This window comes from Palaemon carinicauda, chromosome 28, assembly GCF_036898095.1.
Source record: "Palaemon carinicauda isolate YSFRI2023 chromosome 28, ASM3689809v2, whole genome shotgun sequence".
NCBI classification, from domain to species: Eukaryota; Metazoa; Arthropoda; class Malacostraca; order Decapoda; family Palaemonidae; genus Palaemon; species Palaemon carinicauda.
Window position 1 is genome coordinate 41345393 of NC_090752.1, and position 15638 is coordinate 41361030.

Genomic DNA, 15638 nt, shown 5'->3' on the forward strand with positions numbered 1-15638 from the left:
GAAGTTGAATCCTAACAAAATTCAAAGTATGATTGTAAGTAGGGCAAGGACAGTGGCTCCTCAACATCCGGATCTCAGCATTGATAGTTTCTTTAACTTTGTATGACTTGAAATTTTAGGTGTGATTCTTGACAGCAAATTTACTTTTGAGAAATTCTTTGGGCCTGTGTCTCCAGTTGCACAAAAAATTGGCTTATTGAGAAGTCTTTCAAGATTTTCGGTGATCAATCTATTCTGAAAGGTGTTTTAATTCTTTCTTTCTACCTTGTTTTGAGTATTGTTCTTCTGTCTGGTCTTCATCTGCCGATTATCATCTTAATTTGTTGGACAGAAACTTACGGTCTATTAAATTGATCTGAAACTTGGTCTATTAAATTTCTTATTCCTGATCTAGATATTAATCTTTGGTACTGTCGTTCAATTATTTCATTATGCATGTTGCATAAGATTTTTCATAATTCTGACCATCCTTTATGTTCAGATTTTCCTGCACAATTCCATCCTGTTTGTAATACTAATCAGGCAGTTAATTTTAATAGCCAGGCCTTCTCCATCATGAGGCTCAACACTACACAGTATTCTAGAAGTTTTATTCCAGCTGTGACCAAGTTGTGGAATGGTCTTCCTAATCGGGTAGTTGAATATGCAGAACTTCAAAAGTTCAAAGTGGCAGCAAATGTTTTTATGTTGAACAGGCTGACATAAGTCTTTTTATAGTTTATATATGACATACCTGTTTTGATGTTACTGTTTGTAGAATGATTTATTGTTAATTTGTTCACATTTATTTATTAACCTATTTCCTTTCCTCACAGGGCTATTTTTCCCTGTTGGAGCCTTTGGGCTTATAGCATCTTGCTTTTCCATGTAGGGTTGTAGCTTGGCTAGTAATAATAATAATACTCTTAATAATCTGTTGCATAAACAAATCACAGTGTATTTTATTGTTATGAGCACACATGCTCTTGTGATAAGAATTTATTGACACTAGTCATTTTAAAGAACCATGTGAGTTTTATTATGTTGGTCTTTTGTATAGCATAAATGTTAATTTCCAGAAATTTCTCTTCATTATCTATGTAATAACAGCAATGATCTTATTTGGAATCAGGAAATTTGGAAGAGACTTATAGTCAGCCACTATGTATATTTTACTGCTTTTAATAATTTTATCAGTGTTTGTGAATGAAAATGTAATATATAGGCTTAAATTTAAATGTTCCCTTCAACAATACATTTGAAACATTAGAATGTTTTGTTTTTAAGGTAGAGGAAGGTTAAAAAAATTATACTTTGGTGTATACATGTAGATTGCTCTCAGTTCCATTTTGGTGTATCCATGCAGGTATCTTTCTATTCGTAAGACTTTGGTACAGAATAAGTATAGAAACTATCCATTAAAATGTATAACATACCAAGCTAATTTTTAACTATGATTAAGCTTGATTTATTTAAAAGTCCAAAATATTGATTTGTTTCAACACAAATACTTACCTCGAACAACTTTCTTAGGAGATACCTGTAATCTCCTCTCTACCGACCAGAGTTTTGTGTAGTATACCCTACACCCGTTTTCTATGGAGGGCTAACCCGGGAGTGAGAGAACGTGCCCCGAGGGTAGCCTTGAGCTAGGTCGAGGTCCGCTTGGGTCCCGTTAGTCAGTAAGTTCTCTGGTCGCGACGTGATACCATACTTTCACGTCGCTCTCGTCTCTCTCGACCCTTTGTGTCCGCCTCGTGTGTCCCGCGTGGTATCTTTGTGCTTATCCCTTGTGTTCTTGCGTGTTCACTACCCTTCCTTGTGCTTCCCAAGTGTATCCCTTTGATTCCCTTTGTTCCTGTGCCTTGTGGTTGTGTGCTATGGAGCAGATCCGCCGTTGTCCTGGGCCTAGAGCCGAAAAGTCGTGTGGAGCGTTCCTTTCCAAGCCCGAAGTAGACCCTCACTCCCTTTGCTCTTCCTGTAGGGGCAGGATGTGCTCGCCATCGGATACGTGCATTGAGTGTGTTAGTTGGAGTGAGATACAGTGGGTGCGTTACGGCACTAAGAAGAAGTCGTCGTCGAAACGTTCGCCCAGGAAATCTAGCATCTCTTCGCCGTTACCGTCACCCAGTGGATGGTCTGACGGGGCTTCTGTCTCAACTTCCCCTACCCAGAGTAGGGGACGAGGTAAGTCCGTTGCGGGGAAAGAGCCGAGGGTTCTTCCCCAGGAGTCTAATGTGTGTGAAGTGGGGGTTGCTGGGACTTCTCAGGCTAGTGGGGGGCCTGGTAGTGCTGTGTCTGGGGGTTCTGGAGACTCTGCCCTTGTGCTTGGGGGGCACGTTTCCTCCGACGACCCCTTGTGGTGTAGTAATGTGGTGCCTGTTTCTTCGCCCGCTTCGTGGGCCTGTGTTTCAGGTTCTTCAGCGGCTGGTGACGCCCAGGGTAAGTTGGACTCCACGGTAAGTGAGCCCTTCGGGTGGAAGATCCCTAAAACGCCAGGTAGGTCCCCAATGCGGATGGAAGAGGGGCTGGATACCTGGTTCCCTAGTGTAGGGCGCCAAACCTCTTTTTCCAGCTCCTCTGACGGCGGTTCCAGAAACCTTCCTACAACCCTCGACCTCTGGTACGCAGCAAGTCGCGAAGCCCTCCGTAGCCCCCGCTTCTGCCCGTCGTGCGGGTGGTACAGTTTCGTCGGGCTCTTCGGATGGTGGGGCTTCGTTCTCTTCAGAAGAGGAAACCAGGAGGAGACATCGGCGCCGAAGGGAGCGGTCCAAGAGCAGGCGTTCCCGCTCAAGATCCCGTTCGAGGTTCAGTAGGAGACGGTCCCGCTCTCCATGGAAGAAGTACAGGAGGAGTAGGTCCCCCGATGGTGATTGGGTCTTCGTTCCCCGTAAGTCTGAATTGCAGCGTTCCCCGGACCGGCAGTCCAGGGATTTCTCGCCACGAAGGCCATCCTCCAGACGCAGATATGACCCTCGCAGGGAGAAATGCGAGAAGGCCGCTTCAGGCAGGCGTAAGGCCGCGAAGCTTCCGGTTCACCCCGCCCAGCAGGGGGAACTGTGCTTCCTTACGGGAAGCCTGGCCGAATCAGCACAGCTGGTTCGGCCCTCGGACTTAACGGAACGGTTCCCTCCGTCGGGTCAGCCCACGGGATCCGTGTCCTCGTCCCCCAGAGAGAATACACGAACGGTAGTCCTCGCCGGCACGGCGATGCCAGTTCTGACCCCCGAACCTGGTGCGGAGGCTCCCGCCGGGGAAGACCGGTACCACCATAGGGGAGTGCCTGTTGTTCCACAACCGAAGCGCCCGGTGGGAGTGCCCGGTGACCCGGCTCCTCGGGATCAGGCGGAAGGTGCTGCGGACGGTAGAGAAGGTTCCCCGACCGAGGACTCGGCCTATCGGAAGGTTATAGGCCTGATTCGAAGGCATCATAGGATTGAAGAACCGGTTCCAACCGATGAGGACTACTGGAGGTCCAGCCTGACCCGCTTGATGCAGGCACCCGTCCAACAGAAAACCTCCCTGGCCCTGCCTGTGGCCCGAGATCTCGTCCTAGGACGGGCCCATGTCGATAGAGTTGTGGCAGGCAATGCCGAAGCTCCCAAAACGCAGAGCTCCTCGAAGTTGCTCCAAGGGCTCAAGGCACAGAGTAGGTTTTATGTGCCAGAGGGACAACGACCTGGAGCCTGCCCTCGACATTCTGGGACAGGGTGCCACGGAGAACAGAGCCTCTTCAGCCCCGATTTGCTTTTCACAGTCGGAGGCTGCGATGATGGAGGAGATGTCGAAAGACTTGGTGCACGTCTCCTCTTGGTTGGACTGGTGGGCTTCCACACAGGTAGGTGTTCAAGCCACATATGACTTGACGGACCCGGAGCAGCAAAACCTCCTGAGAGAACTTATCATCTCCGGGGGCAAGACCCTGAAGTTCCTCACGTATCAGTCCCTGTCCCTGTCAGCGAATTGGGTTCTGCGCAAAAGGGACACTATTCTGGCGAAGCTTTCCTGGAAGGTCCCAGACAGGGAGGCGAGGGCTATGAGGAGCCTTCCTGTGTGGGGTGACTCCTTGTTCCCCTTGAAAGAGCTAGAAGAGATCATGGAAAAGGTGGCTAAACGAAAAGAAGTGAACGCTCCCAGGCCTCAACCGGTAAGGAGGCCCCCCTACAAGAGATCAGCATCAGACGGTCCCTCTACGTCTCAGGCCCTGCCTAACCTGACGAGGAGAGAAGCCCCTTCTTCCTTGTGGGCTTCAGCGCCTCAGCCCCCCCGTAGAGGAGCTCCAGCAGCTTCGGCCTCGTTTAGAACAGGGTATTCTGCCTCCAGGAGAGGCCGTTCAGGCCGCTCCTCCAGGAGGAGGTAGAGTGGGAGGGCCCCTACTCCTGCCCAAGCCTCAGGTTGGGGGATGCCTCAGACTACATTGGCAAGCATGGAAGGCTCACGGAGCAGAGCCCTGGACAGTATCCGTACTGAAGGAGGGGTACAGGCTACCGTTCTTAACAGAACCCCCCCCCCCCCTTAAATTCTGGCCAGCCTGTCGGAGTGGCTGGCACCCAAGGACCCGTTGAAGAGGGCGGCTCTTCAAGAAGAGGTGTCCACGATGTTGGAGAAGGGCGCCATGGAGGAGGTCCTGCACCCAGGGCCAGGTTTCTACAGCCGCCTGTTCCTGGTAGAAAAGGCGACGGGGGGGTGGAGACCGGTGATAGACCTGTCAGCTCTCAACAAGTTTGTGCGAAAGACAGATTTCAAAATGGACACTCCGAAGTCGGTCTTGCTGTCCTTGAGGGAGAAAGACTACATGATGACCATAGACCTCAAGGACGCATACTTCCAAATCCCGGTCCATCCCTCAAGTCGGAAGTTTCTCCGGGTGAAATGGGGTACCCAGATCCTGCAATTCAAGACCCTCTGCTTCGGGTTGTCGACAGCTCCCCAGGTATTCACGAGAGTCTTCACGACAGTCTCGGTGTGGGCTCACGAGCGGGGCATTCGCCTCATCCGGTACCTGGATGACTGTTTGCTTCTTTCCTCCTCAGAGGACGTTTTGAAGGAGCAGGGTATAAAACTTCTCCAGTTTTGCAAGGTTCTGGGTATCATGATCAACCCAGAAAAATTGAACCTATCTCCCTCCACCAGAATGACCTATTTGGGGATGACACTGGATTCCCTACTAGTGAAAGTTTTTCCGTCAGAGGAGCGGGTAAGCAATCTTATGAAGATCCTTCTTCCTTTTCTGTCGGGGCAACCCAGGAGGGCGAAGGACTGGCAAAGGCTAATAGGTCATCTGGTGTCGTTGGAGAAACTGTTTCCCCAGGGGAGACTCAGACTCAGGCCGTCCAATGGAACCTGAAGAACTTCTGGAACCAACTGGACTCGCCCCAGAAATTAATTCCAGTCCTGCCAAACACAATACCCTCCCTGGAATGGTGGCATTGCCGGTCGAACTCGCTCAAGGGGATGCCCTTCACGACCGAACCTCCCGAGTTGCTCCTATTCACAGACGCCTCCAACCAGGGATGGGGAGCCCATCTCCTCAACGGGACGGCGAGAGGAACCTGGATGGACGGGGAGAAAGGCCTACACATCAATGTCCTAGAGTTGAAGGCAGTCCAGAAAGCTTGCCTGCACTTCATCGATCTACTAAGGGGAAACACTGTGGCGTTGATGTGCGACAACGCCACAGTGGTAGCGTACATAAAGAAGCAAGGAGGCCTAAAATCAAGGGAGTTGTGCGATCTCGCCCTAGAGATCCTAGATTGGGCGGAAGCTAACCAGATAGTGTTATTGGCAAGGTTCATCCCCGGGAAAAAGAATGTCCTAGCCGACGGTCTCAGCAGGATGGGTCAGATAGTAGGAACAGAATGATCCCTCCTCCCAGAAGTAGCCAGGCTCATCATTCAACGGTGGGGTTCCCCGGTGATGGACCTCTTTGCAACCAAGCTGAACGCACAACTCCCCGTGTATTGTTCTCCTGTCCCAGACCCAAAGGCAGCCTTGGAGGATGCCTTTCAGCACAAGTGGGACAACCTAGACGTGTACGCTTTTCCCCCCTTCACGTTGATCAGGCAAGTGCTCAACAGAGTAAGGGCTGCCCGGAACTTAAGGATGACTTTGGTAGCGCCCTGGTGGCCGGAGAGAGAGTGGTTCGCAGACCTAAAAAACCTGACAAACCATCCTCCGTGGCCACTCCCCGACAGGCCAGATCTTCTACAATAGCCACACTTTCTCAGGTTCCACGACAACCCACAGTCTCTACGCCTTCACGCCTGGAGACTATCGAGCGCCTCCTGAGGAAGGGAGGATATTCGTCAGGAACGGCTAAGAGGATGTCGCGATACCCGAGAAGGTCGTCGGCAGCGGTCTACCAAGCGAAGTGGGCCTCTTTCACGAAGTGGTGCGCTTCGAAGCGCATAAAACCCCTCAAAGCCTCAGTCCCAGATATCGCAGACTTTCTAGTATATCTCAGAGACGAGATAGGGATGTCAATCCCAGCTATAAAAGGAGTACGGTCAGCCTTGGGTCAAGTCTTCCTTCTGAAGGGCATCGACCTGGGCTCCTCTAGACACATCTCTATGCTTGTCAGGAGTTTTGAACAGTCCTGCCCCCCTCAAACTGTTAGGGTGCCTCAGTGGGACTTAGCTAGGGTCCTGAAGATGTTAAGTAGCCCCCCGTTCGAACCAATGAAGGATATTGTAGACAGGGTTCTCACTCTCAAGACAGTCTTTTTGTTGGCCTTGGCCTCTGCGAAAAGGGTAGGTGAGATCCATGGGCTGTCTTATGACGTCTCTCATTCGAAGGGGTGAAAAGAGATCTCTTTCAAGTTCGTCCCTTCGTTCGTGGCGAAAACCCAGAACCCAGCAGTCTGGGATCCTAAATTCGAGGGGTTCTCTCTGCCAGCTATTCCTAGGACTGGGAATCCTGAGGATTTGAGGTTATGCCCTGTCCGTGCCATTAGAAAATACCTTGAGAGGACTGCACATCTCCGGCCAGGCATCAAGAGCCTTTTCGTCTCCACAGGTGTTACAAAGAAGCGGGTATCGAAGAATACCATATCCTTTTGGTTGAGACAAGTTATTGCCAGGGCCTACAAGGAGGAGGGACTAGCCTTGCCAGGTACTCCCAAGCCCCATGACATCAGAGGTCTGAGCACTTCCTTAGCCTTTGAGAAGAACATGGCAGTGGGCCAGAACCTTCGAGCGGGCACCTGGTCGAACCAGTCGACCTTTACTGCCCATTACCTCAAGGATTACTCAAGAAGGTCCTTAGACGCGTTCTCCATTGGGACAGTCATCTCCGCGCTCCAAGTGATTTAACGGTAAAGCCCCAGGCACAATCGTTGATAGCAAAACCAGGAGACACAGGTTCGTTCCTTTTCACCCTAATCCCCGTTTCCTATCCCTATCGGAGATAACCACACTTATGTAACCAATGAAGAACACGTCTCTGCAACTTTGTTACTGGACTCAACATCAGAAGATTTTTCAAAGGGTGAGTACTTAGACACTAACGTGAGCTCTTTGTGTAGTTTACCCTACCGTCCGTTTCCCAGTTTGTTTTTTAGAACCTAGTTCATATCTAGGCTTCTTGGCATCCGCTTTGCTGGGTCTGAAGGTCAGGAAGCCACTCCCACCTCCTAAAGTGTAAGTCTCCTAAGAAAGTAGTTCGAGGTAAGTATTTGTGTTGGAACAAATCAAAAATTTTAAGTAATTTTCATTTTTCCTAACATACTTACCGAGAACTACTTTCGGGTAATGGCCCTCCCTACCTTCCCCGAGTGCCTTTCTGCCCTTGCAGGGACTTTTTGCAACATCCGAGGAACTTACTGACTAACGGGACCCAAGCGGACCTCGACCTAGCTCAAGGCTACCCTCGGGGCACGTTCTCTCACTCCCGGGTTAGCCCTCCATAGAAAACGGGTGTAGGGTATACTACACAAAACTCTGGTCGGTAGAGAGGAGATTACAGGTAACTCCTAAGAAAGTAGTTCTCGGTAAGTATGTTAGGAAAAATAAAAATTACTTAAAATTTTTTATATCTATGATATAAAATAAACTGTAGAATTGTGCAATACAGTATCCAATTTATATAATTTGTAAGTGTTCTGCTCCATTACAGCTATCAGTGATTGATTGCATTAAAGTCGTGTTTTTATGTTGAGTCTTTGCAATGTGACGGCTAGAAAATTCATAGGTGGGAAATGTAATTTGGGCTAAAAAAAATATCATTTCTACCAGTGTTGTATTCAATTTGGAGAATGCTTGTTAAGTTCTAGCTTTTATGTTACCAGATGTCTTAGACAAGTTCTTAGCCGAGGCAGAATTTGGGTTTGAAAGAAAGTGACCAAGCACCTGACAGAAGAAATAACTGTTAGGATGTTTGTCAGGCCTTGGAAAGGAAAGAAAACATTAGCCAGCCCTTCAGTCCTATAAATTCTGACGATCTTTTCAAAAAGATGAAAAACATGTGACGTTTTACACATGTATTAAAGATTCTTTTTAATTTCATTTTATTTTTCAAACTTTTACTGAGAAGCATGGATGAAATAATGAAATGGCTTTTTCTGTTCATTTTTATTATACCAAAATGACTTAACCACCAGATGCATGTCAGCAAAGAGTTGAAATTTAAATTGGTGAACTTATTTTCATGCCATACAAGATTAACACATGTAATAAATTATTTATAAAAAAAAAATATTTTTACACTTTTTCTTTGTTAAATATGCAAATGATATATTAGTTCTTCACTAAATTTATGCTGTATTTAAAGTTTCAATATTGTAGATAGAGAGTAGTTGAACTAATGATCTAAGTGATTAAAAATGTACATTGAAGTTTGCTCTTTATAACTCATGTATGACATCGATACAACATCAGGACTAGATTAAGAAAACATCGAGTTGTGTAACATTTCTAACTCTGCTTCACGTTCAACTGCTCTTTTCTGAAAAAGAATAGCATAATTAGCAACATGTTAGTAGCTATTTCAATATGACAAATTCGTAGATAATTTGTATTTTTCCTAACTATACAAACCTTAGCTATTTACATAGGGTAATTACTTCGGCGTAGCTGAACGACGAGCCATAAAGTTTTAACGAGGGTTTCCTACCCCACCGCTAGTTGGGGGGGGGGGGTAGCTAGCTACCCCTCCCCCTCACACACACCGGAGCATACTCCACTTTACTTAGAGGTAGGACTTATCTTGGGGGACAGGGCTGGCGGGCACATAACTGTAAATAGCTAAGATTTGTATAGTTAGGAAAAATACAAATTATCTACGAATTTGTCATTTGTTCCGTAACTGAAATACAAACCACGCTATTTACATGGGGTGACATAACCCTTAGGAAGGGTGGCAAGTCCCGGCAATACTGGCTTTGGCTTGCCCGGGTATTCCATATTCGAGCGATCAAGTACTTGGACATTAGGGAATTCCTACTCCTCGCTGGCGGTTGTGAAACTGCCGCGGCCTACGTAAGGTGTGTGCGAAGGTGAAAAGTGACTTGTCCCAGGCAGTTGCCCTGGAGTCCCTCAGAAGGGAATCCAGGCTAGGACTCTCCCAATACCATCTCGTCAGGGTATGGGGACATGACAGTATTACACCTAATACTAGGAACACAAGGAAGCATGGTCTACCTGCAGTGGTTTGAGGTCAGCTGTGCAGAGAACCCAGGATGCTGCTTTCTCCGTGGGAGGAGAGGATGAAGAAAAGGATAAGGGCCAGACAGATCTTTTCATTCATGCAGACTAACACCAGGTAACAATGCCCTCAGCCTTCTGCTACTTGTCCATCAAGGAGCCTGAGGTTTAGACCAGCTGTTGTGAAGCCACCACAGGGCCGATCGAAACTTATCGAGCCTCCTGTGGGTCATGTCTTGCAGGTAAAAGGGGCTGAGAAGAAGGTCTGATGCTTCAACATCCCCGCTTGTAGGACCTGCGTCACTGAAAGATGCTCCATGAAGGGTAGAGACGTATCTAAGCCCCTGACATCATGGGCTCTAGGGCGGTGCGACGGAGAAGGGTCAGGATTCAAGGCAGGGTGTAGCACCCTGCGAATCTAGGCCGAGATGGTACTCCTGGAGACCCTTCTCCTCGTTACCCGGGATCCACGAACGAGACTTGGACCTGGAGATGAACTGCAGCTGTTCTCTGAAGACACCAGCTCGGACCCCCTACCGACAAGGTAGGAGATGGACTGAGTCATCTGCTACAGGACGGAGACTCAAACCCTGGAAGGAATCGAATAGCGGGTCCGGCACTCCCGGATTCTGAGTCTCGGCAACAAACCTCAGGGACGAACCTGAATGTTGCCTCCCCCTAACCCCCTGAATGGGTGAAGTCGTAAGAGAGACCATGTGACTCGCTTGGCTGAAGACAGGCTAGCAGGAACACTGCCTACCCAGAAAGGTGGTGGGCTGGGGACTTACGTAGTGATTCGTCCGGGGGTCTCTTTGGAGACTCGAGGACTCGAACCATGTCCCAAGGAGGAGGTCTCGCCTTCGACTGAGGGCAGGAGAGGACAAGGCTCCACATGCGAAGGAAGAGTTCCAGCGGGGGGAGAAATGTTTGTCCCTAGAGCCCGGAGGCAAGACTCAAGGCTGAGGGATAGCCTTTCACAGTCGAAACTGAAAGGCACACTTATCCCGCAATCCAACTAGGGGCTCCGCTATTGCTGGAAGCGGCAACGTGTGGAGGGATGCCCTCTCCCCGACACCGGTCACAGAAACTCGCCCTATCGCCTGGGAGACTACTGCGGAAGACTTGCGCAGGTGTCCAGGCCTCCTTTTCGCCACTTGTTGCGAAAATCCTCTCTCTTTGAGGAGATGCTGGATAGACTCCCGGCGGGAAGAGGAGCAAGCTACGGAGGCAACACATCGATGGTGTCCCATCGTTGCTGGAAGGTCCTACCAGAGGGCCTTGAGATCCGTGACCAGGGAGCAGTACAGCGGGAGCTTGCAGCTCAGTGCTGTAGCGAACCGGTCCACCGAGGGAGCCCCACCGAGGCAGGACTTGTAGGCTACTTGAGGATCCAACGACCACTCGGAATGTGGTGTCCGTGACACACTGAGCAGACTGTCGGCGAGCCCATTCCTTTGCCTGGAATCAAGCGAGCTGCCAAGGAGACCGAGGGGGACTCGGATAATCCCGGTATCTCTACTGCAGGATGGGATGGTTGTACTGAAAAGTACCTCCTTGTCTGGGCCAGAAAACCATCACTGTGGCGTTGTTGATCCTCATAACCACAGAGTAGTCCGCCAGGCTAGGTGGAGCTACTCAAGAGCCAGAAACACAGTTTCCGTCTAGTAGTACTAGAGAAGGTTCTTCCTGGTTCTGACCCACGGCCTGAGGACCCGTGGATCAGAACTTGCCCCCCCCCCCCTTTTCTTTGACGCGTCCGAAAACAGCATCAAGATAGGGGGAAGGACCACCCCCTCTTGTAGGCCCTCGTCAGCTTCCCACCCCTATGGGTTCATCTGTACCGGTTGTCCCCTAAGGGTCTCGGCGTCTGGGGAGACGTGCCCCCGACTCGCCCGCGCCCCGAGTCGCCACTGGAGACAACTCAACCTGGGGCGACTGTGGAAACCAGACGGGCCAGGGAGGAGAGACGTAACAACCTTGGGTTGGAGGGTCTTCTCGCGTGAGGAAAGGTCTCGCGACCTTCCTCTGCCTTGGTACCCTGACGTCTGACGGGAAGGCTACGGGAGATAGGAGCCTAAGACCAGACTCTGAGAGGGCTGCGGGGAGGACTCCTCGAGGACCACCATGATCTTTAGAATTTGGTAAAGTCCGAGGAGCTTGTCCCGATGACGAAGAAGGGAAACCTTCGAGTCTGCCAGGATCGGCCAGCCACCCAGGAAACGGAGTGGCTGGATGCCGATGCTGAGAGCCCATGAAGAAATCCGAGAGGAAGTATTGGAGAACTGTTGAGGTGACGTGGAGAGGTCGAAGCACAGCCCTTGAACTGGTATACCCGCCTTCCAGGCGGACTCCAAAGTACTTCCTTAAAGATGGGTGAACCAGGACCGGAAGTACGAGTCCTACCGGACCAGTGTACCCATGAAGACTTGTGGTCTCACCGCAAAGCTGACCGCGTCTGCTGTCGCTATGCTGAACGGAGACTGTTTGACAACCCTGTACAGAGTCGAGAAGGGAAGGAGACGATTACGGAGGCCTCGAAACCCGTTGAGCACCTCTTGGAGGGGGCGCCTCTCCGACATGGACTGGACTTCCGCCCGGAGGGCCCGTCCCCTCACCGATCCCTACCCAGGGAGGAGGGAGGGGCTCGAAACCAACCGGGACTGTTGAAGGAGACAAGCTCGGAGAGCTGGCCCTAGGCCTAGTATCTGGCGCTCTCCATTCCCTGAGACCAGGGCAAGCTGCACTGGCGTACGGGAGTCCTTGGGTGAGTAGAACTCGTTTCAGGACCGAATCCTTCCTTTACCGAAGAGGGATCTCTGAATTTGGGATCCCCTTGAGGTTTCTCCTGAGGGCCAGAACGCAAGTTCCGACCCCTGGAGCTCCACCTCCTGATGGACTGGCAGCAAGGTCTCCCATCCCCGAAGGTTCTTCCTGGGGAGAGTCGTAGACATGCCCCAAGGGTCCAACTGGATCCTGTCGGATCCTTGCGGAAGACAGGTCCTTAGGATCCCTCCTAGGAGGGAAACAGGAGCCCAGCAATGAAGGATGTAAGGCTTCGCCCCCTCCGCACGATGGGACTCTCAGGAAGAGGCGGGAATTCTCCCTATGGAGTGAAGAGGGAGAGGACTGGGTCTTCCGACCCTCCTGGGGATGGGCAAAGCTCATCCGCAGGGGAGGGGAGATGGAGTTTGAGGAGGGCTCATCGCCTGCGTAAGGACTCGCGAAGGGACAGGATAGTCCTTGTGGAAGATACCATGCCCGGGATTCCTCTCACCCCCTTCAGGGGGAGAGGAAGCTGCTACTGATTAGTGACCCCAGCCAGAAGGCACAGGCTCATCGCCTGCTTGAGCGCTCTGACGACGGCATCCCTCCTGGGATGCCGACCAATCCTCGCGCTGATAGGGAGTCCCTCTGGAGGGAAGAGGGTTGTTCGATCCTCTGGGGGAGATGACACATGAGGGTTCGCCCGTAGAGAATCTGCAGTGAAGGGAGAAGAGACCTTTGACCTGTCCGGAAGTCTCCCCCCCCCTCCGGAGAGGGCGCTGCTCTGCGCTGTGGGGGAGGGAAACGCGGAGGTGGCCTGACCGCCATAAGCCCTAATGTAAACAGGGCGCGGTCGTGTCGGAGAACGGTGCGCCGATCGCTCGGAAAGCACAGATTTGGGTAGCGCGTGAATAAAGCATGCGTAGCAGAACAACTGCGCCCGCGTACCCGCGTGAGCGTGGGCGTATCGGCAACCGCGTGAAAGATCCCCGCGTCTCCGCGCGTAAGAAGATCGCTGGCGCTTGCGTGTGAAAGATCGTGGGCGAGGGAAACCATCCCAAGCGCAAACGATCTCGGCGAAAAAAGATCGCCGGTGCTAGCGCCGTCGGCGATTGCATGTGGGAAACCATCCCACGCGCGGAAGAATAACGCTGACGATCTTCGGTGCTTACGCGAGTACGAAGAACGTTGGCGCTAGCGCGAGAAAAACCGTAGGAGACAGGGAGCGGGGACCCATAGTGCTCGCGTGCGAATGATCTCCAACTATGTAAGACGATCTTCGACGCTCACGCGTAAGTGAAGATTGTCGGCGATCACGAGCGGGATCCTTGATGCCCGCGCGCGGATAATCTACGACGATCGCGAGCGGGAAACCGCACGCGGAAGATCTGTGCGATGATAGCGTGAGCCTCAATGGTCGCGCGCGGGCGCGAACGGAAAGATCTTCGGCGCTCACGCGTACTGTGAAGATCGTCGGCGCTCGCGCCGAATCCGAAGATCGGCGGCGAATGGCCGTAGACGATCGCATGCGGAGAACCGTGTGTGGATGGCCACGTTGCCGTGCGCGGGAAACTATCCCGCGCACAGAACGATCATCGGAGCTTAAGTGTACTAAGAAGATCATCGGCGCTTCCGCTTAGCGCCGGGTCCGAAGATCGCCGGCTAACGGCCGTCGATGATCGCGAGCGGAAGGCTTCGTTATCGCGCGCGGGAAGCCATCCCGCGCACAGACTGATCCACGGCGCTTACGCACACAAAGAAGATCATCAGTGCTTGCGCGCCTAGCGCTGGATCCGAAGATCGCCGGCTAACGACCGTTGCCGGGTTGACGATCATGAGCGGAAGGGCCTTGAAGGTCGCGCGCGGGAAGCCATCCCGCGCGCGGCCGATCATCAACGCTTACGCGTTAGCACGAACAGAAGATCGTCGGCTAACGACCCTCGACGATCGCGAGATCATGCGTGGGAAACCATCCCGCGCGCGGGCGTTCCTCAACGCTTACGCGTTAGCGCAAACGGAAGATCGTCGGCTAACAATCGTCGACGATCGCGCGACCCTCGACGATCGCGAGATCGCACGCGGGAAACCATCCCACGCGCGAACGATCATCAACGCTTACGCGTTAGCGCGAACAGAAGATCGTCGGCTAAATCGTCGATGATCGCGGGCGGGAAATAATCCCGCACGCGGGCGATCTTCAGCGCTTATGCGTGAAGATCGTAGGCTCCTGCACAACAGAAGATCGTCGGAAATGGTTGAAGGATCGCTAACTCGTAGATCAGGAACTGGGATGTGTTCCTAAAAGGGAGAAGACCAGGAGGTCTACTTCAGAGCCGACGATCAACTAAGGGACTGCTAAAAACTCCAAGGAGTGGTCTCTGTGAGGTACCTTTCCCGCGAACAGGAGAGGTGGCCTTCGTAGAAGAGTCTTAGAGACACCGAAGGCTGAACTGCTGGTGAGCGCCAGTGCGCTATCCCAGGAACCCCAACGATGTGAGCAAATGCGCAAGGAACGTTGGTAGCAGCCTAACTGAAAACTGGAACAGGGTGTCTCTAAGACAGTCTCAGGAACAGCAGCCGAGCACTAGCGCGTAAGGGAACGTTGGCGCGCAGGTGATACCTGGCACTTAAGGGACTTACTCAGGGTCTGAGAAAATCTCTCCTGCCCCGAAGGGAGGAGCCCGTTAGATAACGGGGGCGTGGGCGCCCAAGGCGCGACTGCAGTCAGGAACGGATACAGCAAGCAACAGGAACACTGAGGGACGAGAGACCAGGGGTCTAACGTAGCCTGAGTAGCGAGGCCCCGAGGGGATAGTTGCAAGACCCAGAAGGGTCAATGCAACGAGAAACCGAAGTTTCTCCGTCACTAAACACCGAAGTGTCGAAGTGACTTAAGTTACGAGAGCCCGAGGGAACTGAGTAACTAAGATTCGAGACCCTGAAGGGTCAGGGAAAAAGAGAAACCGAAGTTTCCCTGACACTAACACCGAAGTGCTAGTGACTGAACAGCAAGCTGACGACAGGAACAATCCTCCGAAGAGGAGTCTCTATGAGTGATCTCTCTCGCGAACGAGAGAGGTGAGCACTTCGTAGAAGAGACTGGTGAAGGAGCCCCGAAAGGCCGTGAGATCAGCAGACGTAAACAGGAACAATCCTCCGAAGAGGAGTCTCTGTGAGTGTCCTCTCACGCGAACGGGAGGGGACACTTCGTAGAAGAGACAAAAGGAGCGATCCTCCGAGGAGGAGACCTTAGTGCGG

The 15638-nt window shown here is 51.7% G+C and overlaps 1 protein-coding gene across 3 annotated transcripts in view; it reads right to left on the reverse strand.

Annotated features, from left to right (window-relative positions):
• Positions 1–8531: 8531 nt before the first annotated feature.
• The window catches only part of LOC137621520 (E3 ubiquitin-protein ligase RNF181-like), a 147419-nt gene continuing 140312 nt past the window's right edge, over positions 8532–15638 (reverse strand). For all 3 annotated transcript variants that reach the window (XM_068351877.1, XM_068351876.1, XM_068351875.1), the window contains exon 6: positions 8532–8919. In XM_068351877.1, coding sequence (XP_068207978.1) covers positions 8860–8919 — 60 coding nt within the window. In that variant the 3' untranslated portion in view covers positions 8532–8859. The remainder of the gene's footprint in view (positions 8920–15638) is intronic.